Source organism: Erithacus rubecula (genome assembly GCF_903797595.1).
Source record: "Erithacus rubecula genome assembly, chromosome: 8".
NCBI classification, from domain to species: Eukaryota; Metazoa; Chordata; class Aves; order Passeriformes; family Muscicapidae; genus Erithacus; species Erithacus rubecula.
In genome coordinates this window covers 30,689,216-30,711,521 of record NC_136659.1, presented here as the reverse complement: position 1 = coordinate 30,711,521, position 22,306 = coordinate 30,689,216, and the positions used below count along the sequence as shown (strand labels likewise).

General features: G+C 38.0%; 1 protein-coding gene across 1 annotated transcript in view; it reads right to left on the bottom strand.

The window, feature by feature from the left end:
- Positions 1–22,306, bottom strand: part of MGAT5 (alpha-1,6-mannosylglycoprotein 6-beta-N-acetylglucosaminyltransferase) — a 111,500-nt gene that overhangs the window by 54,823 nt on the left and 34,371 nt on the right. Inside the window, exons 2-3 of the mRNA XM_079311244.1 lie at positions 14,584–14,972; positions 10,499–10,666 (exon numbers count right to left, since the gene is read on the bottom strand). Coding sequence (XP_079167370.1) covers positions 10,499–10,666; positions 14,584–14,821 — 406 coding nt within the window. The 5' untranslated portion in view covers positions 14,822–14,972. The remainder of the gene's footprint in view (positions 1–10,498; positions 10,667–14,583; positions 14,973–22,306) is intronic.

The following is a 22,306-nucleotide window of genomic DNA, read 5'->3' as shown; positions in this document are numbered from 1 at the left end:
AAAACTACTAAATTGCAACAATTTGTTTTCATTTGTCAAACATTTATAGGATGTATATGCTCTTAAGCATCAAACTGGTTTTTCAAGCTCTGCTATCACTTTATCAAGCACCCACAATCCGAAACTTGGCACCAGATATATGACCCAATTAATAAATGTTGCAATATGATCTAATTTAACAACTGAGTAGCACTACATCACATCTCATCAGAAACATTTCCTGTGGTCTCACAAGATATTTTTTTTCTTCTTTTTTTGCCCATTTTAATATTTTTTTCATTCTAGGTTGTTGCAACACTTTAAAGACTGTAATACAGAGCAAGATTTGTGGCCCATGAGCCAAGGAAAAAGCAGCAGTTTAAAAGGACATTACACCCCCAGCTCCAAGAGACTTTCTTCTTAGAAGAACCCTCTAATGCAGGCCTTTAAGGCAAGAAAAATTATTACCATAGTGGAGAGGTTCTTGCCAAAGGCAGTGGAGGAGAAGGTTTTCAATTTGGGTAGTTCATCCCACAGTTATCTAAATTATACCTGCATCATTTCTGGCTTTTCCTACGGGCAAGAATCAAGATCATTAAAGTCAGCCACCCATCAACCTAGGAACACTTTATGCTGTGGCAGTAACTGTGCACCATTTCATCCAGAATATGTTAATTAGAGAGCCCAAAAGAAAATACAAAAAAAAACAGGCTGCAGTATTAGAATAGAATAGTGACAAAAATCTGTGGGTAAAAGTTAGAATGCTGCATTATATTATTATATGCAAAACACACAACCTGACCTATCTATTTTCCAATTTTTTGAAAATAGCTTCTTTTAAAGATAAAACTTGAAATGTAAAGCCAAAGCATTGCAAAATGAACTTGATGGGTGAAAGAAAAGTCATGGCAGGAAGTCCCCACTTCTCTGTCAGTCTCTGCAGCAGGAGTGATTTGACAAACTGAGCTGTACTGCCAATGACAATAGCACTGAAGCAAAGTAGTTTGTACAATGACTCTGTAATTTCAAATCAATAAGCACTTTCAAAATATTCTGCCTGTGTTCTTATCCTTGTGGGATTCTTGCAGACCAGACCACCGACATCTAAGGCTCTGATTTCTGCTCTGAATAAGAACATACAGAGCATGCATACAGATAGCAGCAATTTAAAGTGTATTCTCAATTCAGTCAGTAGAGCTACATAATAATAGGACATTTGGCTTTACTGCAGTCAGGAATCAGACCTTCCATTTGCAATGCACCAAAATCAGACATCTAACTATTAAAAAGGCATGGTTATTATAATGATAATTTTCAATAATTCATAAAATTCCATTAGAGGAGCTTTATGGTCTAAAAGGGCTTCTGGACTTCCCCCCCCCCCCCCCCCCCCCTCCTAAGACTGATTGCAAAATAACAGATTTTATAGGCATGTCAAATTCAAGATCTTCCTAGCACAAAAAAAGACTTCTGAAATCTCTGGTACAACATCAGAGATGCAGCTCAACCATAGGGAAAGTTCAACTTTCAGCATCATACTCAATTTAGGGTGGAAAATGCTGAATGCCTGGGTATAGCTTGCCAATAAGAATGAGCCATGAATTTTGTCATTTAAAATAAAAATATGTCTTCTGTCTCAAGTTAATTATGCTATCATATGATGGCTTTTCCCTTCAGAAGGTTAGTCAAGCAAATCCTCTCTTCTACTTAAGTCCTATTAAGTACAGGGTAATGCATAAGCACAAGCTATAATTCCTTATTTTACAGCACACAGTGCCAAGTTATCACTTACACCATATTTCATTTTAATGGGGATCTCATGGCCTGTTAAAGAAACAAAAGATGGAGAAAAATCCCCAAAATACAGACAACAGTCTGAGTTTTGGAAAATACACAACTGCAGTCTACATGTTTGCTTGTCATATGTGAACACATTCTCTGCACCCCAGTGTTTTTTGACAGGCAAAGATCTTTGCTGCTGCTCTTAGCTCACAAGATTTTACAAGATCCCTGTATTTGTGAGATCTACCTGCAAGAACAGAATCCCTTTTCCAAAGTCACACGCTGCACCAGCCTGACTCTTCAAGAGCTCCCAGCAGCTGTGGCAGAACCACACAGAGACACTTCCCCAGCACAAACCCTCCCTGCCCATTCCAAGAAGTAAAAAGGAAGAGATAGACATTTTTCTCAGCACAAGCTACAGACTTTCTCAGGCTTCTGGTTTCCCCTGTGGCCAGCTGCACATTTTTTTTTTAAGGTTTTTCCAGAGCAGTCCCACTATTGCTTTTCCACTGGGATGGGTTACACACAAGCAGACGATGGATCTCTCCAGGATAACCTGTCTGTATAGGGAATGTGCCCTCCTTTATCACCTTTAATCCCATTGAAATATTAATGTGTCTGGGAGAATTACCAAGAGTATCTGACATCTTTCCCTCTTCTTGCCAGCAACAGTAAACACTCCAAGGATTCACCTTCCTCAAAAATGCTCATGTTTTTTCTCCGCCACAATCCACAGACAGAGGAGATGCTTTACAAAACCACCAGCTCCCCACTCCCACCTTCCCATTCCCATTGGATCTACATCCCAAGCACCTGCATCAGCTTTCAATTGCTTCATTCTCAGCTAATAATCAGGTAATAGCACAGTGAAGGCAATTCTATAAAACTTACATATAAAGAGTTCCATGAAACAGTTTACATAAAACTACTATCCAGAGCTGAAAAAAATGCAGCAATATGTACATACAAGAGGAAATGAATGTGAAAGAGCAGTAGAAGGAACAGAGAAATGCAATTCTGTTCCATCTGAGTGTTCCCCAGAGAATCAGTCTTCCCCCTGTGCCCATGAACAGGAAGCCAGCTGATGCAGTCAGACTGAAAACACATCTACATCAAAGACTGCTGTCCAAAGCAGCAACTGCCTGCAGAAATGGGCAAGTCAGTGCTGGTTTCTACACACAGACCTGAGAATTCAGTGCAGAACTCTGAATTCACCAGAATAATCCTGACAGTTCCAGTCAAGTACTCTTGTTCTGGTTGAACCCTTTCTTCTTGGCCACAGGCAGTGTGAGTTCTAGGTCGAGAATCATCCCTCCCAAATTTTTTCTTAATGATCAGCCCCTCTATGAAGAGTTATATTTCTGCTCCTCTTGCTGCTCATTTTAACTCAGCTTGAACTTTAACTGAGTGTGTGCTTGAGCTTGTTGGTAACACCTCATAGCTGGCTCTCCCTAAACAGGAATCCAGTGGTGAACAAATCTTGTGTTTCCCACCAGCAGCTGAGACCAAGCTCAAGCAGACACCAGCAATTTACACTTCTGAGTGTGATCATAAAGACAAGGGAGATGAAGAAGTGGAACCCTGGGGATGCCAATCTACACATCAGGATCTTCTAAAACACGAATAGCAAGACTTAGGAGGTTTTCATCATTTGGAGATAAAACCCCAAACCCTAATATCTTATGAGGATTTTTGTTAAAACGTCTGGATAGATGTATTATGCTGTTAGCAAATTCATCTTGGATATTTTTTTCCTGAAGGGGAAAAATACATTAAGCCAGACATTAAAATTACTTTTGCTGAAAAACAGTATTTGAGAAACCACAAGAATTTTTATCCTTAATTAGGATTTATGTAATTTTAAATGCAAGATCTAAAATCTCTTTTCCCAGCCAAAACTTAGAACTTTCAGCCAAAAAGAAGTTAGAAACACAACTGTCAAGTTAGTGCAAAGCAACAGGAGTTAATAAACACTTTTTTCTCCTAAACTTTGTGTGAGCCATTATATTAATTCCTGTTCTACACACAAGTGTTTTTGAATTAATGCATGGCTTATCTTCTCTTGGCTGCTGTTATGAAAAGACATAATTATTAAACATTTATCTCATATGATGTTACATTAAAAGTCAATGCACTAAAACTAAAAACATGAACATGGCATACTATAAATCTAAAAGCATGCAGTTGGTACAGCTCATCCTGGAAAAAAATTGAAAAATATTGATAAAACACCAACCAACTGCAGACTTGAAAAAACCTCTTTAAATACCTCTTGTGAGGTCCTGGGATATTTAAAATATCACTAACAAACTCCATCCTCATGTTTAGAAAGGAGCCATATGCTCCCTTCACAAATGATCCACAGCTTTGCATCAGACATGGTTAGAGCACAGCAGGTGAACCTGAACTTGTGAACAATCCTCAGTTGTTTCAGTGCAAAGTCTGGCACGTCAGCATCAACCACGAGGCAGATTTGAGCTAAGCCACCAACCCTGCACTGGAAAAGAAGCTTCTCTCTTGTAGCTTGCTACAAGCAACTGCATCTGCTAAAGCCCCAGGCCTCCAGCACCTAAATACCAGCTCAAAGATGTAGGTCTTCATTGCCTCCTGCATTTAAACTCCATGTCCACAGGATTTATCTGCATTCTCAACACCCACGTTGAGAATGAGGTGGCTAAAAGCACAGTCTGTGGTAGGGAATTGATTTTTGTTTGCTATCAAGTTGTTATTTAATAAAACAGTAAAAATGAGCAATAGTAAGTGTTCATGCATATTTTCTCCCTTTCCTATATAGCACATCCTTCAAATAATGTGTTTTGTAACAGGCTAAAAAATTCTGCTTCGATTTTTCTCCATCAGACAGTTAGGAAGCCTGGAAATATTCCACTAAGACAGTACACTGAATAAGAGTTATAATTAGTCACTCAGCAGTGAGTGCTGTTTGATAGGTGCTCTGTTTGTCATAAGAGTTTTAAAATAGCAATATTGGTTGAAGCAAATGAAAAGGCTGCACTACAGCTGAAACTGCAAGCTGACACCAGCAGCCTACCTACTCTGCTAAGGACCAGCTTGGTGTTCTTCTGAGAATAGAAATGTATTAAGAATTTTACATGACATTAAAAATGATGTACTTTGGAACCTTGAGGCTTAAACTCTGATTTTCAGACTAGTGCATATTAAAGAATTTTTGATGATATACTGCACAGATAATAGCTCAAGTCAAAAGTGTTGCCATCAGCAGATCTCATAAAATACAGAACTTCTCTAGCATTTTAAGGTCAGAGTAATCACATCTGATCAAATCTATTCACCAATTTTATATCTGCTCTCCTTCTGGTTTTAATCATTAAATATAAGTACTATTCTTACTTTAATTCATGAAACTGTTCCCTTGTTTCTATTTCAGTCCTGAAATCTGCTATCTGTGGTTAGACACAGACTGTAGTTAAGGCTGGTTTAGTTTGTATAAGGTCTTCTTTTCCTTTTCCAACTAATTAACACATTTTCAATTCAATTCACATTTTTCATCTCCAGCTGGTAAGACTTCTTTAAAGAGAGAATTTTCAATGTGAGCTGAAAGCACTAACAACATATTCAATCAAATGAGCTAAAGGTTTCAAGATTTTAAATGCAGAGCACAAAATGCTTTCTACCAACATTTTAGAAACTTCTGTAGCAAATCCTTGGTACGATTTAAAGAAAATTAACTTTTCTACCTCTAGTCCATCCTCACACAAGCTGTGCTGCTGTGTTCCATTAGCACTACTGAAATCAATGCACTGTTAGAAGAATTCAAGTAGTAGTCAAGTGGTTAATCAAAATGCAGCCCAGGGGACCACTAAGAGCTCCCTGCATCATTATTAGCACAGCTTTGCACTGCAGTGGAAAATATTCACCAGTGGTCTTCTGCACACTGTGCTGCAGCAGGCAGGTTTGAGGGCACATAAAACTCCCCAGCTCCACACAACTGCCTTTGGGGGGGGAAGGAGGGAAATCTTAATAAATAAATACCATGACAAAGGTCCTTCTCACCATAGTAACATTAAAAAAAAAAGAAAAAAAAAGAAAAAAAAGTAAAGCAAAAAAGCCTTGTTTCAGCATTGCCAAGCTGACTTGTCAGCCTGCCTTGCTACATATTCAAGAAGGATGCCAGGTATCTGACAAGCATCCAAGCCATCATGTCTTAAAAGACAAGTATACACTGAAGTCTGCATCTTAATGAGTGACTTTAAAGATGTTAAACCTAAAGCTGTTAAAAGGGAACTCAACAGCCAACACAGCAGAACAAGTTAATGCACAAGGCAGAAAAGCTATGGAAACTTTGAACAGATACTCCAGAAATGTCCTCCCTCACTGTGTAGTGCTACCTGCAGCAAGCTGAGCCTGGGCTGTTCTTAGGTTTAGCAAGAATTGTAAATTGTAAGAATTGTACACAAGCACCAGTTGTGTACAAGGGGAAGCTGAGGAAGATTTACCATAAACCTGCACTTGCTCATTTTTGTGCAATCAAAGACCAACAATTAAAATTATTCAAAGCAGCACTTTTCAAGGCAAAAGAACATTTTGTGAACAACCAGTCTGGCAGAATTTTTACAATGATATCTGGGGTGTTAGGTGATCAAGATGATCCAAAATGTAGCTTTTCACTGAAAAAGTACAGAAAGAGGGATGACAACCCCTAAGGAAACCTATCCCACAACACTACACACTAACCCCACTCTCACTGCTTACCAAAAATATCACATGATGAACACAGAGTGCTGATTTTCTGGTCACATTTGTGCAAGCAGATTACCCTATCTGATGAACCACGATAGTCCCACAAAAATCAAGGATTTCTTTTATCATTATTTAGAAAAGCACAACTGTTAAAAACTAAATTGTCCAAACCAAACTGACCCTGTGCCTGTCACATGGAAGCAAAGATGCAGCTACAACAGTGGCAGCCCTGTGGACAAGCTCTGCTTGAAAGAGCCGTGGTTTTGTATTTCCGCATTTCTGATTAATCGTCTCCACAACAGCAACTTTAAATTTACTTAGGGTGTCATTTGTGGCAGTGCCTCAAAGCTTCCTGTTCTAAAGGTGATGAAAACTCTTATCTACTTGACACCCAAAGTTTAGATTAATACTTTCCTGTGTGTATGGGAATATATTACTTCCCACAGATGCAAAAACGATGGCTATCAAATATCTCAGAAGCTTTTCAGATACAACTTAGATAAATAGAAAAAAAAGAGACAGAAGGAAAGACAGCTTTATTGCTTTTGAAATCTAACAGCCAAAGCTTCATAAGCATCTTTATTAACAATTCACTCTTCCATAAATAAAATGGAGGTTATGAAAATTATCAGTATCAAAACCACCAGACTGTTCGATGGTTTTGGGGAAGGAAGAAGAAAAAGTAAAATATGCTTATGACTTTACATATGGATCTAAAAAGGAGGGGGGTGGCTGGGAAGTAACACTTAAGCTCCCACTCAAGCTCCCCAAATGCTTTAGCACAAGTCCCATCTTCAGCTCCTCTAGGATTAAAGATAATTGTGCTACTAAGAGCTCATGCTCTATTATCCTTTCACAGAGCCAAAAAGAGAAAAAAAAAAAAACATTTTGCTCTTGGGCTTCCCTTAATGAAAGATTCCATAAAACTAAATTCAGAGGGGGAACTGGGTGTAGTACCACAGTAAACACAATAAAGCTAAACACAGTAAGGGTATGAATACACAGTACAGTCTACAGACACATAGCAATTAGATTGAGAGTCACAAAATCAGAGACTGGTTTGGGTTGTAAAGACAATCTTGTTCCAATCCCCTGCCATGGGCAGGGATACCTTCCACTAGACCAGATAGCTCCAAGCTCCATCCAGCTTGGCCTTGAACACTTCCAGGGATGGGGAGCCCATAGTCTCTATGGACAAGCTGTGCCAGTGTCTCAACATTCAGGGAATTTCTTCTTAATATCTCATCTAAACTTAATATCTCATCTAAACCTGCCCTTCTTCAGCTTAAGGCCATTTGCTCTTGTGCTATCCCTCCATGCCCTTGTGAGAAGTCTCTCTCCAGCTCTCTTGTAGTCTTCTTTAGGTGCTGGAAGGGGCTCCAAGTTCTCCCCAGAGCCTTCCCCTCTCCAGGCTGAACAGCCCCAGTCTCTCAGCTGGCCTTCATTAGCAGAGGTGTTTCAGCCCTGTGATCAAAACTCAAGATTGAATCAAAAGAAAGTTTAGTTGTTCTACTTCAGAGACAGTTAAGTCACAGTCTTTGCTAAATCCTCAATAATTTCTACTACCATTATCACTTTCTTATCATGAAGGAGTCTAATCCAGATGGATTTTCTTCAGATCCTTTTATCTGCCAAAAATAACACAGAGTGATATTTCCGTGGCAGATTTCTGCTGCCTCAGTTTTACACCCCACTTGATAGCCAGAGGTGGAATAACATAAAAAGAAAAAAAAACTTTGATTCATAACTCTAAACAAAGATAGGTATTTTTTCCAAACTGCTAAACTTGATTATTTCCCATGCCTGTGCTTCCTTTTTCTTCTGCAGTCATGCTCCTTCAGAGAAGTTATTGCTCATTCCTTCAGGAAGTAAGTTACAGTGGATTATGAACTCCAGGCTCAAACATGTCCTGGCCCAATACTGGGCTTCCCCAGATTTTGTGGCCCACCTTCCTTTACACAGTGAAGACTTTATTGTGTTTTGTTGAACATGGTTTAAATCAAAGAAAAATAAGCTTTTCTATTTATTAACTTCTATACTTGCAGAGAGAACTCAGAAGATGAAATGCTGATTAATCATCATGATTAATCAACTCTGCTCTTCCTAGTTTGCAGATGAGTACTAATTTTTTTTCCAAGTATTATAAATACTTAAAATACTCAATGAAGAAAAGCTTACAGTATATTCAGATTGACCAGTCTAGCCTGCCATCATAGTTTTAAGCTGTAAGAAAAATACTATATTTTGCTCTTGAATTTATTATAATCAGCAGTGAGGATAAATACTTGCAGCATAACAACCTCCCTGTCATTGTATGTCTTATTTTATCATTTCTATCTACTCCTGCAGTATATAACTCAGTAACCTTTACACGAGGTCGGGGGAACAAAATGCAGATCTCAGGATGATTTGTGGCTCCACTCTATTCTGCCAAGGTTTACAGGGTGAACATGAAGCCTCACTTACTTCAAAAAGGCTTTCCATAGGTAAAGGGGCATGGCTGTATAAATTATAGAATCAGAGGTGTCAGTGTGCTGTGAAATCTCAATCCAAAAACAATAAATGCATGATGTAGCTCCACTGGAAGCAGGACTCTTGTAGGAAAGTCTGCTAGTGACATTGCACTGTTTCACTGACAAATGAGGCTATAAAACAATTTACTGCAGTTTTAAGCAGCAGCTCTGAGGCAAAAAAAAAAAACCTCCAAAAAACTCGAGGCCTTTAAAAAAAGATTACCAAAATTATTAAACATTATGTTAATTAGATGCTCCAGAAACACTATTGCTGTTCAGACAAAGACCAAAATCATTAACAATCGCTAACATGAATTTGTTTTAAGTCAGCATTAAAATATTACAACTGGTGAAGAGTGGAAGGGCAATCCTAACATGCTTGTTGTGATCTCTTCATAGTGTAACAGCTGAATGTTATAAAACAATGTGTCATCTGTATTTGTACACATATCTGCTTCAACTCCAGTAAAATGACAAACTGTTGGGTAACAAAATACCTTCAGCACAATTTTCACATTACCTCCATTGCTTAAACACAATATGAAAGGGATGTTGTTGAAATATTACAGACAAAACCAACATTGGTATTGTCACAATGCCCTCACCTAGCTTATTTGCTGAACAATTCCTTCCTAACAGAGAATACATTTATACTACAATTATGCTGGCATCATATGGCTTCCAGAGTGTGCTGTCAGGAAACTGCCACGGAGGAAGAAGTACAGACAAGTTTTTCATTTCCATTTGGCTGTCTCTGATCTGAGTAATTGCCACTGATTGCTTCAAATGGATGAAGAGCAGGCACTTAGCACAGGGATTAGGTTCAAGCTCTAACCCTAGAACCATCCAATCCAGAGGTACCTGAGCAGTGACATTATCCAGTCATCAGCACAATACATTAATCCAACCGTAAGGAACTCTTACCTAAAGCTTTTTCCTGTTGCTGCTTTTTCATGGTTGCTTCAGACATTTTAAACTCAGTGTACCAAAAGTCAAAGGCAAAAAACCTGCAGCTCTAATAAGAGGAATTGTGTTCTTTTCCACAGAGAAAGCCTCAGGCAGTACAAAGTAATGAAAACACTGCCAACAGAAAACTCGTACCAGGCTCCTTCAATGCTGCTCCTGAATACCAAAACTGTGAATCTAGCCCACTCCAAGAATAATAAACAACATTCAAATCACCCTAAGAACCGATGAAAGATATTTTCTTTTCAGGTAAGAACAATGAACCTTTGCCTATAAATTTTAAAGCAACAACATGAATATACGTGTTCCAATTATCTGCAAATCTAAGGAAATAGCAGTGAGTCTCTTTGTCCAGCTACAAAACAGAAACATACAGGAATGCTTTTCATTTTATATATGGCACAGAAACCTCCAACAGCTCACTTTCCACCCCATTGATAAAGGCTAGACTTTGAACACCAAAAAATCACATTATGCTCAAGAGAGAAAAGGTTGAGATTAATCAGCCCATAAATAATTTTAGTAATTGCCATACACACCTGCTACATTAAGCTTTTCAGCTGCTCCTAAGCTGGGAGCAGAAGTGGTAGTATTGTTGGTTGAGTTTGCTCCTGTTCCATTAAGCACAAGGTTTTCCACCTTGGACTCCAACTTCCCGATGCGCTGCAAGATATTATCCAGCAGGACAGCAAGAGTCTTCTTCAAATCTGCAAATGCAAATGAAAAGGTAAACTGCTTAATAATGCAAGGCACACTTGTCAGACAGAATCAAGGAATAGATACAAGAATGCAACAGGAGATAAATATATAGATACATATATACATATTACACACATACACATTCTTTCTCAGTGCAAGTCTTTGCCATTACCAGCTCCTGCTTTATTCAACCTCAGATACAAGTTTCCCTGGCCATGGAACTTGTCAGCCTGTCTGTTTTACAAAGCACACTGCAACTCATATAGATATCCATATTCAAGGTGAAATGTGAGCCTTTATGGGAACAGAAAAATGCTTGCTTTGCAATGGCTCAAGTAATAAGAAGCTACTTAAATAATAATGAGTCTAAACCTAAATCCATATTCAAGCACTCTCAGAGGAACAGTCTGTTGATACTCAGTCACCTGGGAACAAAAATCCCCTTCCCAAAAATGACAGTTTTGAGCCAGTACAAAATCCTCCTCCTGCATCTCCTCCTCATAACCAGGTTCTGCACTGGCAAATTAAAAATATATAATAATTTCTATTAAAAAACCCAAAACAGTTATATTCAATCTTTCTGTTGTATTCACAAAACCCCAAAAATCATGTTTCCTTTCTTCAGTCTGTTGGTGATAGTCTCTGTTTGGTCTGACACAGCACTTCCTTGGCATGGAAGGCAATGAAAAATAGCAGGGATTTGCACATCAAATGACAACATGGGAAGAGTTTTCTGATATTTTTTAGCTTAGCTTTTATTTTGTTCAGATTCCTTGAAGGAACACAAGACACTCTGACAAGCTAAAAGAACTGAGGGCAAGAGGAGAAAACTAGACCACTATCAGACTAAGCTGTATAATTATAATGGCAACAAGCCAAAGAAGATTAAACTATTGTCCTTTGTTCATTTACCCTTGTAAAGATACAAGGGTTTTGTATGAGGAATTCACATTATTTTTCCATTTAATTACATAAAATAATTGCATGTGTTTTGGTAGAATGTATTTTCTGTTTTACACAACTTTAGAATCAAGTAATATTCTGGTCTATAAAAGAAAATTTTCCATACATCTGAAGAGATTCCACTGTCTCTATATCAGTTGTATTTTGGCCACATGCATTACATGCCTTTTTTTAATTTTCCCATGACTATCTCAATTCTTGTGCTAATGAGAGACTAAATAAAAAATGCTATTACATTAGAAAGCTTATAATTGTTTTCTCTAAACAAAAGGAGAGTCATATTTATACCATGGTATCATAAAGAAATCTCTCTCATTATAATTGTATTTTCCTTTGTCTTGTGAAGATAGAAGGTGGGATCTGAAGCACTAGTCCACACATCTGGACTATTTTAAAAGGGGTCCAGAAGTTATTTAATGACATAGTGTGCAGAAGAAAATGAAATTCTGGAGTTAAGATGAACAAAGCCACAGTAATGAAGAAAAAATCTAGAAAAAAAAAATTCAGGAATCTGTGAAGAAGGAGTGCAGCCTACATAAAAGTATACACAGATCATAAAGAAAAAAAGGTTGAAATAAATTATTTTTTAATTCTGATACCAAAACACTGACATGAGAGACATTTTGTCAGAACAAAAAGGCAAGTGGAGGCTTGTTTGAGAAGGGAAGGGCAGAAGCACAGATTGTAAAGTAACTGTTTACTGCTGCAAAGAAAAATCTGATATTCACTGTGTATATCTGGACTATAAATTTTAAAAGAAAAATGTATGATCCACCTACCTGACATGGTAGAAAGAAAAAGTGAAAAAGTAAATGAGCTGTGCAACCACAATTAAGGAATGACTAAAAACCTTTCAGGTAGATAAAAACAGCCAAACCAAGCAAACATTAAATTTATTCTTGAAAATGAAAATCACGACTGTGCTCACTTAAAGTAATCAGAGGATAACATTAATAAAAAGGCTAAATAAGCAAGAGCATTAATTTTCACAGATTATTGTAGAAACCTCTACCAATTATTATTAACATCAGTCATTAATGTGTTTATTTCTGAAGAGCTAACCTGATTATTTGCTAGCAACAAGTCATTTGGTATGCCAAACAGGAAAAATTAACTTATTAAGTAATTACCTTACCCATTTTCATAAACTATTATTTAATATGGTGTTATTCACCATAGTGCTTTTCTCCGAAATATTTGAAATAACTGCATTATGATTATTTTCCATCTTTCCAAACTACTTTGTTGAAAACAAATGGACAAACTTGAAGCCTTTAATCTTAAAAATCTTCTCAGCCATGGACTTGAAATTGTGACACTTCTGTAAAGGGAAAGCCAAGGTTTGTGTAGCAAAGTTATTTCACCTGCTCCCAAATGCAGTTTAACTTCTCCTTGGGAACCTGACCAGTCTTTGGAGGCAAGTCAATTTATTCCCTAGCAGGATTTGGAACAGGAAATTGATGCCACAGGCAACAAGCTGCAGGGGGAACTTGGCTTATGGATATCCTGGACCCATATTAATGCAGTTACCTTCAATATCTGGAGCCAGATTGTTTGGGGCTTGATGTCTATTTCTTTTCTCAATTCTTGCACCATCAAGCACCCCTGCACAGTAACAGGACACTGGTAATGGCTACACAGCAGATAAAGGTTTGTATTGAGCTGAATCACACAATCCTCTAAGGATCTCTACTTGTTCAGAGATCCTCAACCCAAATATTGGTCTGGTGCCACTCTGTTTTGCTTGTGTTATTTTGTAAGCCTCCAATTTCAGTATAGTTCAACATGCAGCCACAAATCTGGAGTTACAGAATAAGGGCAGGGTGTTATTTAAGGAATGAAACAATTTGTTAGCTATGTTGAGGATAATCATCTCAGACTTATAGGCAAGCAAATGCACAAATTTACTTTTTAGAGGAAAAAAGATGGGTGACAGAAACAAGACACAGAAAGAACTTTCCAGCAGGATATTTTCACTGCATGCACCAAAAAGTATAGAGTACTAAGAGAAAACTAGAGGAAAAAAGTGCAGCCATTCTATCTGTTGCATCCTATAACATTCTACATCCTATGACAGTCTAGATTCTTTGTCTAAGCATACAAAAACTATTAACTCAATTTCTTCAGAGTTGAATATTAAGACAACTATAAAAGAAAACTATAAAATCTAAATGACTAATTAGTTTTCCAGAGAGTCTGGAAGTGCATAAGTAGGAAAGAGAGTGAGTCTAAAAACTGCTAAACAAGCAAGGTGTATTATGCGATCTTAACAGACTGAAAAGGAACCACACCTAACCTAAAATTTGATTATATTTTTATTTAGTAATATTTTCAGGTAATATGCTTCGTTCTTTTCTGCGTGCTTTGTCTGACACATGCACAAAAACTGAACTCGCATGTACAAACTGGAAGAGAATAAGCATTAAAACCTGCTGCCAAACAAAGCACTAAAACTCACAGAGTTTTCTGCCCTGAGGTAAATAGGATATACTTAACATTAATTTAAGATTATGCCAGATAAAAAAACTTAAGCATTAAGTAAATTGACTGAGCATAGAAGCGAAATGGGAAAGAAGAATAAATAAATGCAACAGGTCTCCATCTTATAACTAAGGCAAGTTTTTCCACATTTTCCACAATCACATAAAAAAAACCAGAAAAGCCTCCCAACTTTCTTAAAAACAGCAAAAAGATTTTTTTAAAACTGAGTTCTAACAAATAACCGAAGGCATACTAGATAGAGCTACTAGATAGATTAATAAAATTTAACAGACAGCTTTATTTCCAAGTGATTGGAAATAAGAAGTTGGTCAAACCTAAAAGGGAAGGCCATTTTCTCCATTAGTACAGAAAATGCACAGGGTAAAGTACTGCTAATTGAGCAGCATTATGAAGCAATTGTTTGGACAATTGAGGAAAAAGCTTTAATTAGATTATCAAATAATCCAGAGAACACACTTACCGTATGCTGTCACTGTCCCAACATAAGGCCCATCAACTACATTTTTATTTTCTTCAGCTAATGCTTTGATGTATCTTTTGCTGAGATCCAAGATTTGCTCACGCAGGACTGAACTGCTTTCATGTTGTGTTTGTTGCTGAATAGTAAAATGCAGAAGCATCATTCCCCAAATAAAACCAAAAGTCACCAGAAAAAAGCCAAGTTTCTGGGAGGACAGCTTCCATGGAGAGAATGCCATGATTCCCAACAGCTTCACACTGTTACTACAAAGTTTCCTAAAGCATAAAGCCAAAAAGCAAGTTCATGGTCCAGGTATATAAATATCACAAAGCAGGACTCAGTCTTATTCCAACTCCTTTGTCAGCACATATTCATATTTCAGTTCCATCCTGTTGAAAGAGGAGAGAAAGGAGCACAGTTAGCACACCAGAAGTTTTTACCAGCCACTCTAAGTCTTCCCTCTAACTGGAACAAACCAGGAGGAGACAATACCTTGCTTTGTAAATGTTTAATTTGCATGTCTCATCATTGTACTGTAGTAGCCAGAGCAAAAAGAGGGTGAGAAAAGCACTGGAAAGACAACAAAGCAGGAGTGATGTGCCTGAGCAGGTGCAGAACACCTCACAGGATCTGGATCAAATTCCCTGCCTGAAGTGGTTGCTGAGCTGCATTTCAAAGTAAGGCTGCTGTTACATATTTATTTGTGTGTGTATATGCAAAACTTTGCAATGTTGCCAGTGCAGCAATCTAAGACAATTCTCAATGTAATTCAGTTCTCAGAAAACAAGTAATTTTAGCTGGCAGTGACACTGCTCAGAGCTCCTGGCAAGAGCTACAGCATATGGCTAGATAGGTGATCAGGAAATCAGACTCCCTCAGGGGTAAAGAGGAAAGAAGAAATCTACATTATTTAAGCCAATACACTCTCCTGGCTTCCACTGCAAGCAGTTGGGAGGCTGGAATAATGTCCTGCTCCTGTGTGGCCTCTGCTGAGCATAGCTACTCCTTATCCATAAAACATACTCCAACAAGGCTGCTCTTTGCAACTGAATGGAAAACACAAACTTCTGAATGCTGAAACATGGCTTTTATACATAAACTAATATTCTCAGAGCTTTTCATACACAAGGGAAAAAGAATTGCATTAAAGGCCTTCAAGATACAGTAGGACCAACTTTTCAAGGTAAACTCAATTATAGAACCTGACATGAAGAATCCAGAGGCAAGAAATGGTCTGTGATGAGAGTTAGAGGCAGGGTCCTTAGCTTAAAGTCCAACTACAAGAAGGGTAATTAAAAGGTAATTAAGTGTAACCTATCGTGTTAGAACATACATTTGGTAAAATGTTATCCTTTTAAGTTTATAATGCTCCCAGACAGGATTAGGGAACATAATGTTCCCTTCCATTCAGTGCATGCACAGATAATGCAGATGTTGCTCTGTTTTAATAGGATAATTACTCAGATCCCTGCTAGCAGTGCTCCCTGCTTGTTAAAATTCCCTATAGATTTTCTGCTTACAGTTGAACCAGGAGTTCTGCAGTGGGACAGAAATACCTTTGGAGCACTGATCTCCTGTAACAATGGCAGTGAATAAAGATGGGCATCACATTTCAAAGTTTCAGCAGCAAAAGCCCTACTTTAATGTTACAGCTCATTTGTATACAATTTTCAAATGTATACATTTGAAACTCCAGCTTGTTAGTGAATTTCTTGCCACTCAATTCATTAGTTAGAAGGTGCTTGTGTGTGTGTGCTAAGACTCTTTCTTTACACAGGTGTTTAGATTTTTTCTTTGTGGATTCTCATGGAATAGAATTCTTGTTTTTGCAGGTGCAACCTGTTTTTCTCACAAGAATACATCTTTATGCAAGCTGATTTTCATTCTTATAATTCATTTCTCATGGGAACTCAACAGGCTAGCTGCTAGTTCAGCTGAGCAAGGCCTTTATTTTACAAGGTTTTAGCTATATGCAATAATTTTCAACGTGTCTTGGGCGTGCACATTTCCCATCACTGATTGTAGAAGTGAAGACACATCACTTAAACTAAAAGCAGGCAAGGCAGACACTGTCCCATGCTGCTAAAAGAACAATCTGCAGCCATCTTTTGCTTGAGGAGGAATGGGAGAGAAATTAATTGAAAATACAGTGAAAAACAGCATAAAGCCCTCAAGCTGGCTTTTTTCACACTGAAAATATCTCAGTAAAGAAAATGAACAGTCTCAACAGAGAAAATGAAGGACTCTGTTTAATGCTGCTCTACATAAATGTCAGTTAATTTTCCAAGAAATGGCAGGGAGAAATTTTACTTCTTTTTGTCTGTTTAACCATAATCTTGAGATATTTTTGGTCTGACTGAACAGTAGAATATTGTTACTTCATTTACTACATTATTACTTTTGCAATACTGAGTGCGATAAAATACAGAAAATTCCATAATCTAAAACAATATCACAAATTTAAAAAGAAATCTAAAATATTCAAGATAAACTCCCTCAGTGACTTAATTTCAAGTAAGCACTCACAGCATCCTCTATAGCATAAGATCTGTGGTTAAACAGTCAATATTTCTTCCTCAATTATCACTTGTGAAGCAGAAAACACTGAATAAGAAAGTAAACCTATCACCACCATGTTTTAACAGACAAGTGCTAATGATTGTTTATGACTAGTGTTTAGGGGAAAAAAACCCTCTGAACATAATTAACATTAAAAACAACAATTAAAAATGCAAGTATTTCACAGTCCTTTTTTTAAAGTTTGGAACAAAAAGAAAGACGGTATAAAAAACAGTGTAATGACACTGAACTATGAGAATGATCTACTTAAAGAGGTGTTGACTTTTCTGTTCTATTTATTAACAGAAAAACAAATCTTAAACACACTTAAAAATTGTAAGGAGGTAGACAGCAAACATTGCAATTCTGCCATAAGAAAGGACTATAATTCATTGACAGATGGAAGAATGGCCCTCACTATTTCAACAAACATACAAACAGAAACCCCAAACCCAAATATTACCAATGAGCTCTGTTTTTCCTCAAGGAGTTCCAGTGGCCAGCAACCTGATGAGTGCCCAACTACAAGTACTTAACTAATTAACTTTACAGCCCTGCTGGTGGCCATGGAGCTTTATAAAGAGCACAGCAGAATCCCTGTGCTTCCATGGGCAGCTGCACTGACTTTGGTTTACATTTAATCCCAGATTTGACAGCTGTCAAGGACTGCAACACAACTATTCCCCAGTTAATGATTACCACATACCTATAATGAGTCATTATTTGGTACCTAAGTGGATAGTGGACAGAAGATATCAAGAGGTGATGTGGAATACATGAAGACAGCAGCACAGAAATGTCTCTGTGTATTTCTCTTTTGACAGGAAATTAATAACTGAACTGAGCAAGAGCTGAAACAATAAACACACATTTGTCTACTATAATCACTGATAGATTTTGACTGACAAGTTATATCTCTGCCCATACCAAGCAAGACATCCCAAAACTTCAGGTGGTAGTGCATTTCCCTTATTCTCCTGCACATCTTATGTTCCAAAGAGGTAATCCTGTTAATTACTAAGAGTTTTTCCTAGTCTAGTCTCCAAATGCACATATCTAAAGAGGATATGGACACCCATAATTGTTTGTGCATCTAAAGAATGACAGGTGCTGTTTTTGTACTCAATCTCCATCCCATTTTTAAGCTTTGGAAAGATGTGGTCCCACTCTAAGACATCTCTTGAAATAATTTCAGCCCCCTCTGGAAACTGGATGTTATAGCTGTGAGTTTGTTTGTTAAACTGTTAGGAAGATATCCTCCTGACTTAAGTCAGAGCAGTTAATGTGTAAAAACTAGACACCAAGTGTGAAAAACAGTATGAAAGTGAAAGGATACACGAGGGAAGAATGGCCCTAATAAACAGCAACTTTATTATGCTTTTTCTCAAATTCAACTCTAACCAGCCAAAATCCCACCACAACTGAAACAACATTCTGCAGGGTGGTAGGCAGGTGTTTGGGTTTCTGGAGTTGTTTTTGAACAGACTAGTTACAGCTTCTGTGAAAAACATGCCACAATTTCCAACTCAACTGCCCTTACCATGAACAAAAATGATTCACATATTTCTTTGAAAAAGGGCTAACCTTACACCATTTACACAGGCATCAGAATTTTAAAATACTACAAGTACTATTACATAGCTTCATTAAAAACACATTTTTCCTGTTCTGTATTTAATAAACTCCTGTTCAACAGCTGGTCAGTTCACCAGATAGAGAGGATAACGTTACCAGGCTGATGTCATCACTACAAAAGAAACCTCACACTATCAAGAATATCTCAGATAAGCACTCTGATTAAAGTGATCTGTACATTTGGGGTGCAAAACACATGTTTTACAGCATTTTAAGATTTTACTCTTTTTTTTTTTTTTTTTTTTTAATGCTTAAAATAGAATAAAAACAGTTCATCTTCATGTGAGTGGATTTTGGCGACACATATCCACATATTCCTCTTCACTTTTTAAGGAGAATTAATCATCTACAAAGGATTAAGCAAAGTCTCTTTATAAGTATGTACATATACACAGCTTGACATTCTCTGTCCAATCTGTACCTATATTAGAAATGGTACTTAGGATAAGCTTGGAACACCACTATCCTCAGGATATTCAGGATTAAATAAGGATACTCAAGATTAAAATCTTCGTCAGTTGAATACACCATTCATCAGTAGCTACACAGTTCTAAAACTTTAATTATCTATAGCTAAAGGAGAAGCTTTTGCACCCATAAAAACAGCAGCTTGAGTGGTATTCAATTATTAGTTTGTTATAAACTCAAACATAAGCAATCTTATACCTCATGACTAGTAAATACCATATATGTATTTTTGTACCATGTGGCTCAGTAAAAACACTATTGCCACTGCTAGGAAAAGGCCTGCATTCCAATGCCAAACACACAAGTCCCAAATTCTGGCTTCTTATGCTTAAGAAATTATTCTAGGAATAATTATATGAGCTACAGCTAGGTACCAGGTGCCTCTTGCTACAGCAAACAGCTTAGACAGGAGATAAGAACCAAGGGCTGGAAAATACAGGCACAGGCTGAAAGGAAAGGCCCTAAAATTGTGAATTACTAATTGATGAGATGCAACCTTGATTTTGGAAAAAAAACCTGTTTTTCTCTTAACAGCAGTAAAAGCTGCAAAGGAAGCATAGTACTGCTTAGCAAGAAGAAAAGACACCTGTGAAAGGCCCATCAGTGCTAAATCCATGGCACCAGCTCTGTGGTACCCTCTGCTCACAATCTATAATGAAACTTTTCAGACTAATTGCTCTGACTATGACCAGGGATGAGTAAAATTCAGCCTTCAGTAACATGCATTGTCAATGAATGTCAATCTACCCAATTTCTGTTATAAAGTTTAAAGCTGGTTTTAAACTGCTTTGTTTCAGCAGTGTTCTAAACCATCAGTCACAGCAATGTCTCATTCTCCCCTTGCATATATCCATCCAGACACCAGCAAGGTGCATTCAGGTTCAGCCTCAGGCCACCCTGCCTGACTCTGCACAGCTATTGCAGCACAACCAGCGCCAAGAGATGCTCTTCAACCCCTCACATCAGGACCCTAATGAAAATACTGACCTATTCTCCTGATTGTTTCCTGAAGAGTGCAAGCTGCCCTTCTGTTTGCAGCTGTTTGGTTCTGTAGAACAAGTTGCTGCAGACCAGCCAAGGACAAACACCAAGATGTGAGCCTCCTCTATTCTTATCAAGGGCGTGCTAACCTAAAAGCTGTGATAATTCATGTGTGAAGCCAATGGGCTGCCAGCAAACACAGGGTGAGTGAAAACACCTGCCCTATCCCAGACATCCTCTGATAAGGGATGCCAGGAGTCAGGCTTCAAGCAGAAACTGATGCAATACCTCCTAAAAGGGACAGGCAATCCTCTAAAACCTCTTTTCCAGGAGTAATGAGTCCAAACTAGGAGTGCCACGTTTTAAGAGTTTAAGCCAGACAAACTTCTAGTAATACACAAACTAGAATTCCAGGCTGATGTTAACCACAGTCTCCTACTGCAGCTGTATTGCCTAAACAGATGTGCACTATACCCCAACCAAATGCAAATTAATGGATTTCCTGGTATTGCAGTTGTTTATTCCTGCAGGAATATCCCAGCAGATGTCACACCCCAGTTGGTCAATCTGTGTTCTGAAACAGTGCAATCCGTGCTGTGACTGTGAGATGTTGGCTTCCCTCAGTCCTTTTGGAAGCTCAATCTACTTTTCCTTCTTTCAAACCACAGCATAACAAAGATAACTTACAGCCTCCTACTTAATGCAGGCAGGTGAAATCAAAGAACAGTCAATGCTCTGTTGGTAGCAGATAAGAAAGGATCAGAGAAGAGAAAAAGAAGCCTGATTTCTGATAAGATTACTTGCATTTAGACACGATGCATGCTCATACCATTGTCAAGTGTCTCTGCACCACACACATTTGGACTCCAGTACTGACACTGCCATTAATTAAGCAGTACTTAGGAAATACACCCCATTAACACTAAAACATCCACACATCTAAACAAAACTTAGGGGCCTCAGAGTATTCAGAAGCAGTTTAGCTGCTGTTCAGCCACTGACCATGTCAAATGCATAAAGCAGAGGTCAGACAGCAGGACAACCAAAGGCTGAATCCACACCTGCTTAGGGTGCCAAGGGCTGTATCCTGCCTGAGTGGGTCACAGAAACAAAAGAACATCATTCATTTCATTAATGTTAAAAGAAACTTTCTTCATTCAGTTGTGATCAGTTGAATAAAAGGCAGAAGTCTGATAGAAAAGCTGACAGAATGTCCTGGAAGAAGTAGAAGCATGCCAGCAAAGCTGGTAATGCTAGCTCAGATCTGCAATTCTTAGGTCTAGGTGAGAGTTTCTAACTGGTTGAAGCTCTACATATTCCCTACATACCTCACAGGCTCCTCAGGAAGAAGAGACAGCTGAAAAAATCATGCAACTATACCAGATTTATGCACACTTTTGCTAGCTACACATTTTATAATTTACATTCCTTAATATAGAAAATAAATGCATGAAAGCATTTCCCTTAATTGTATTTTGGAGTCTTAGTTTTGCTGTTCCTTCTGCTGCTCAATTTTATTCTCAGCAATGTTTCTGCCAACCCATTCTCCTCTTCTAGCTGACAGATGTCACTGTGTCTTCTCGCTCACCACCCCTCCACAGCTGATATGGCACTTGTACTGTGCCTGAAGTGGCAATTTGGGACACAATCCCATGAAGTGAGAAAAGCAAAACAACACTGGGTCACAACACAAGCAGCAGGACAGATGGACTGAGGGAGAGTAAGAGTATAAATACTCCAGGTTTGGGGTTTTTTTTTGGGTTGGGGAGGCATGTTTGCTTTTGTGCATGTGCATGTAGTACAAATTGGCAGGAGGTAGTGGGATGAAAGTTGAAGGAAGGGAAAGCAGTCTCTGATAAGGTGCCATAAAAACAAGTAAATTTTTATCTTGAGCAAGCAGCTTGCCTTCACTTTCAAAAATAAATTCCCCCACCTAGAAACAATTTGGGTGGCATCCCACCTTAATTCCCCCATGTGGGTTTGTGCTTTCACAGAGCACTCTGAAGTGTTTCAAATTTTCTACCTAGCACATCACTTGCTGTAGCTCAGTTCTACAAAAATTAAACCATCTGATGTTCTT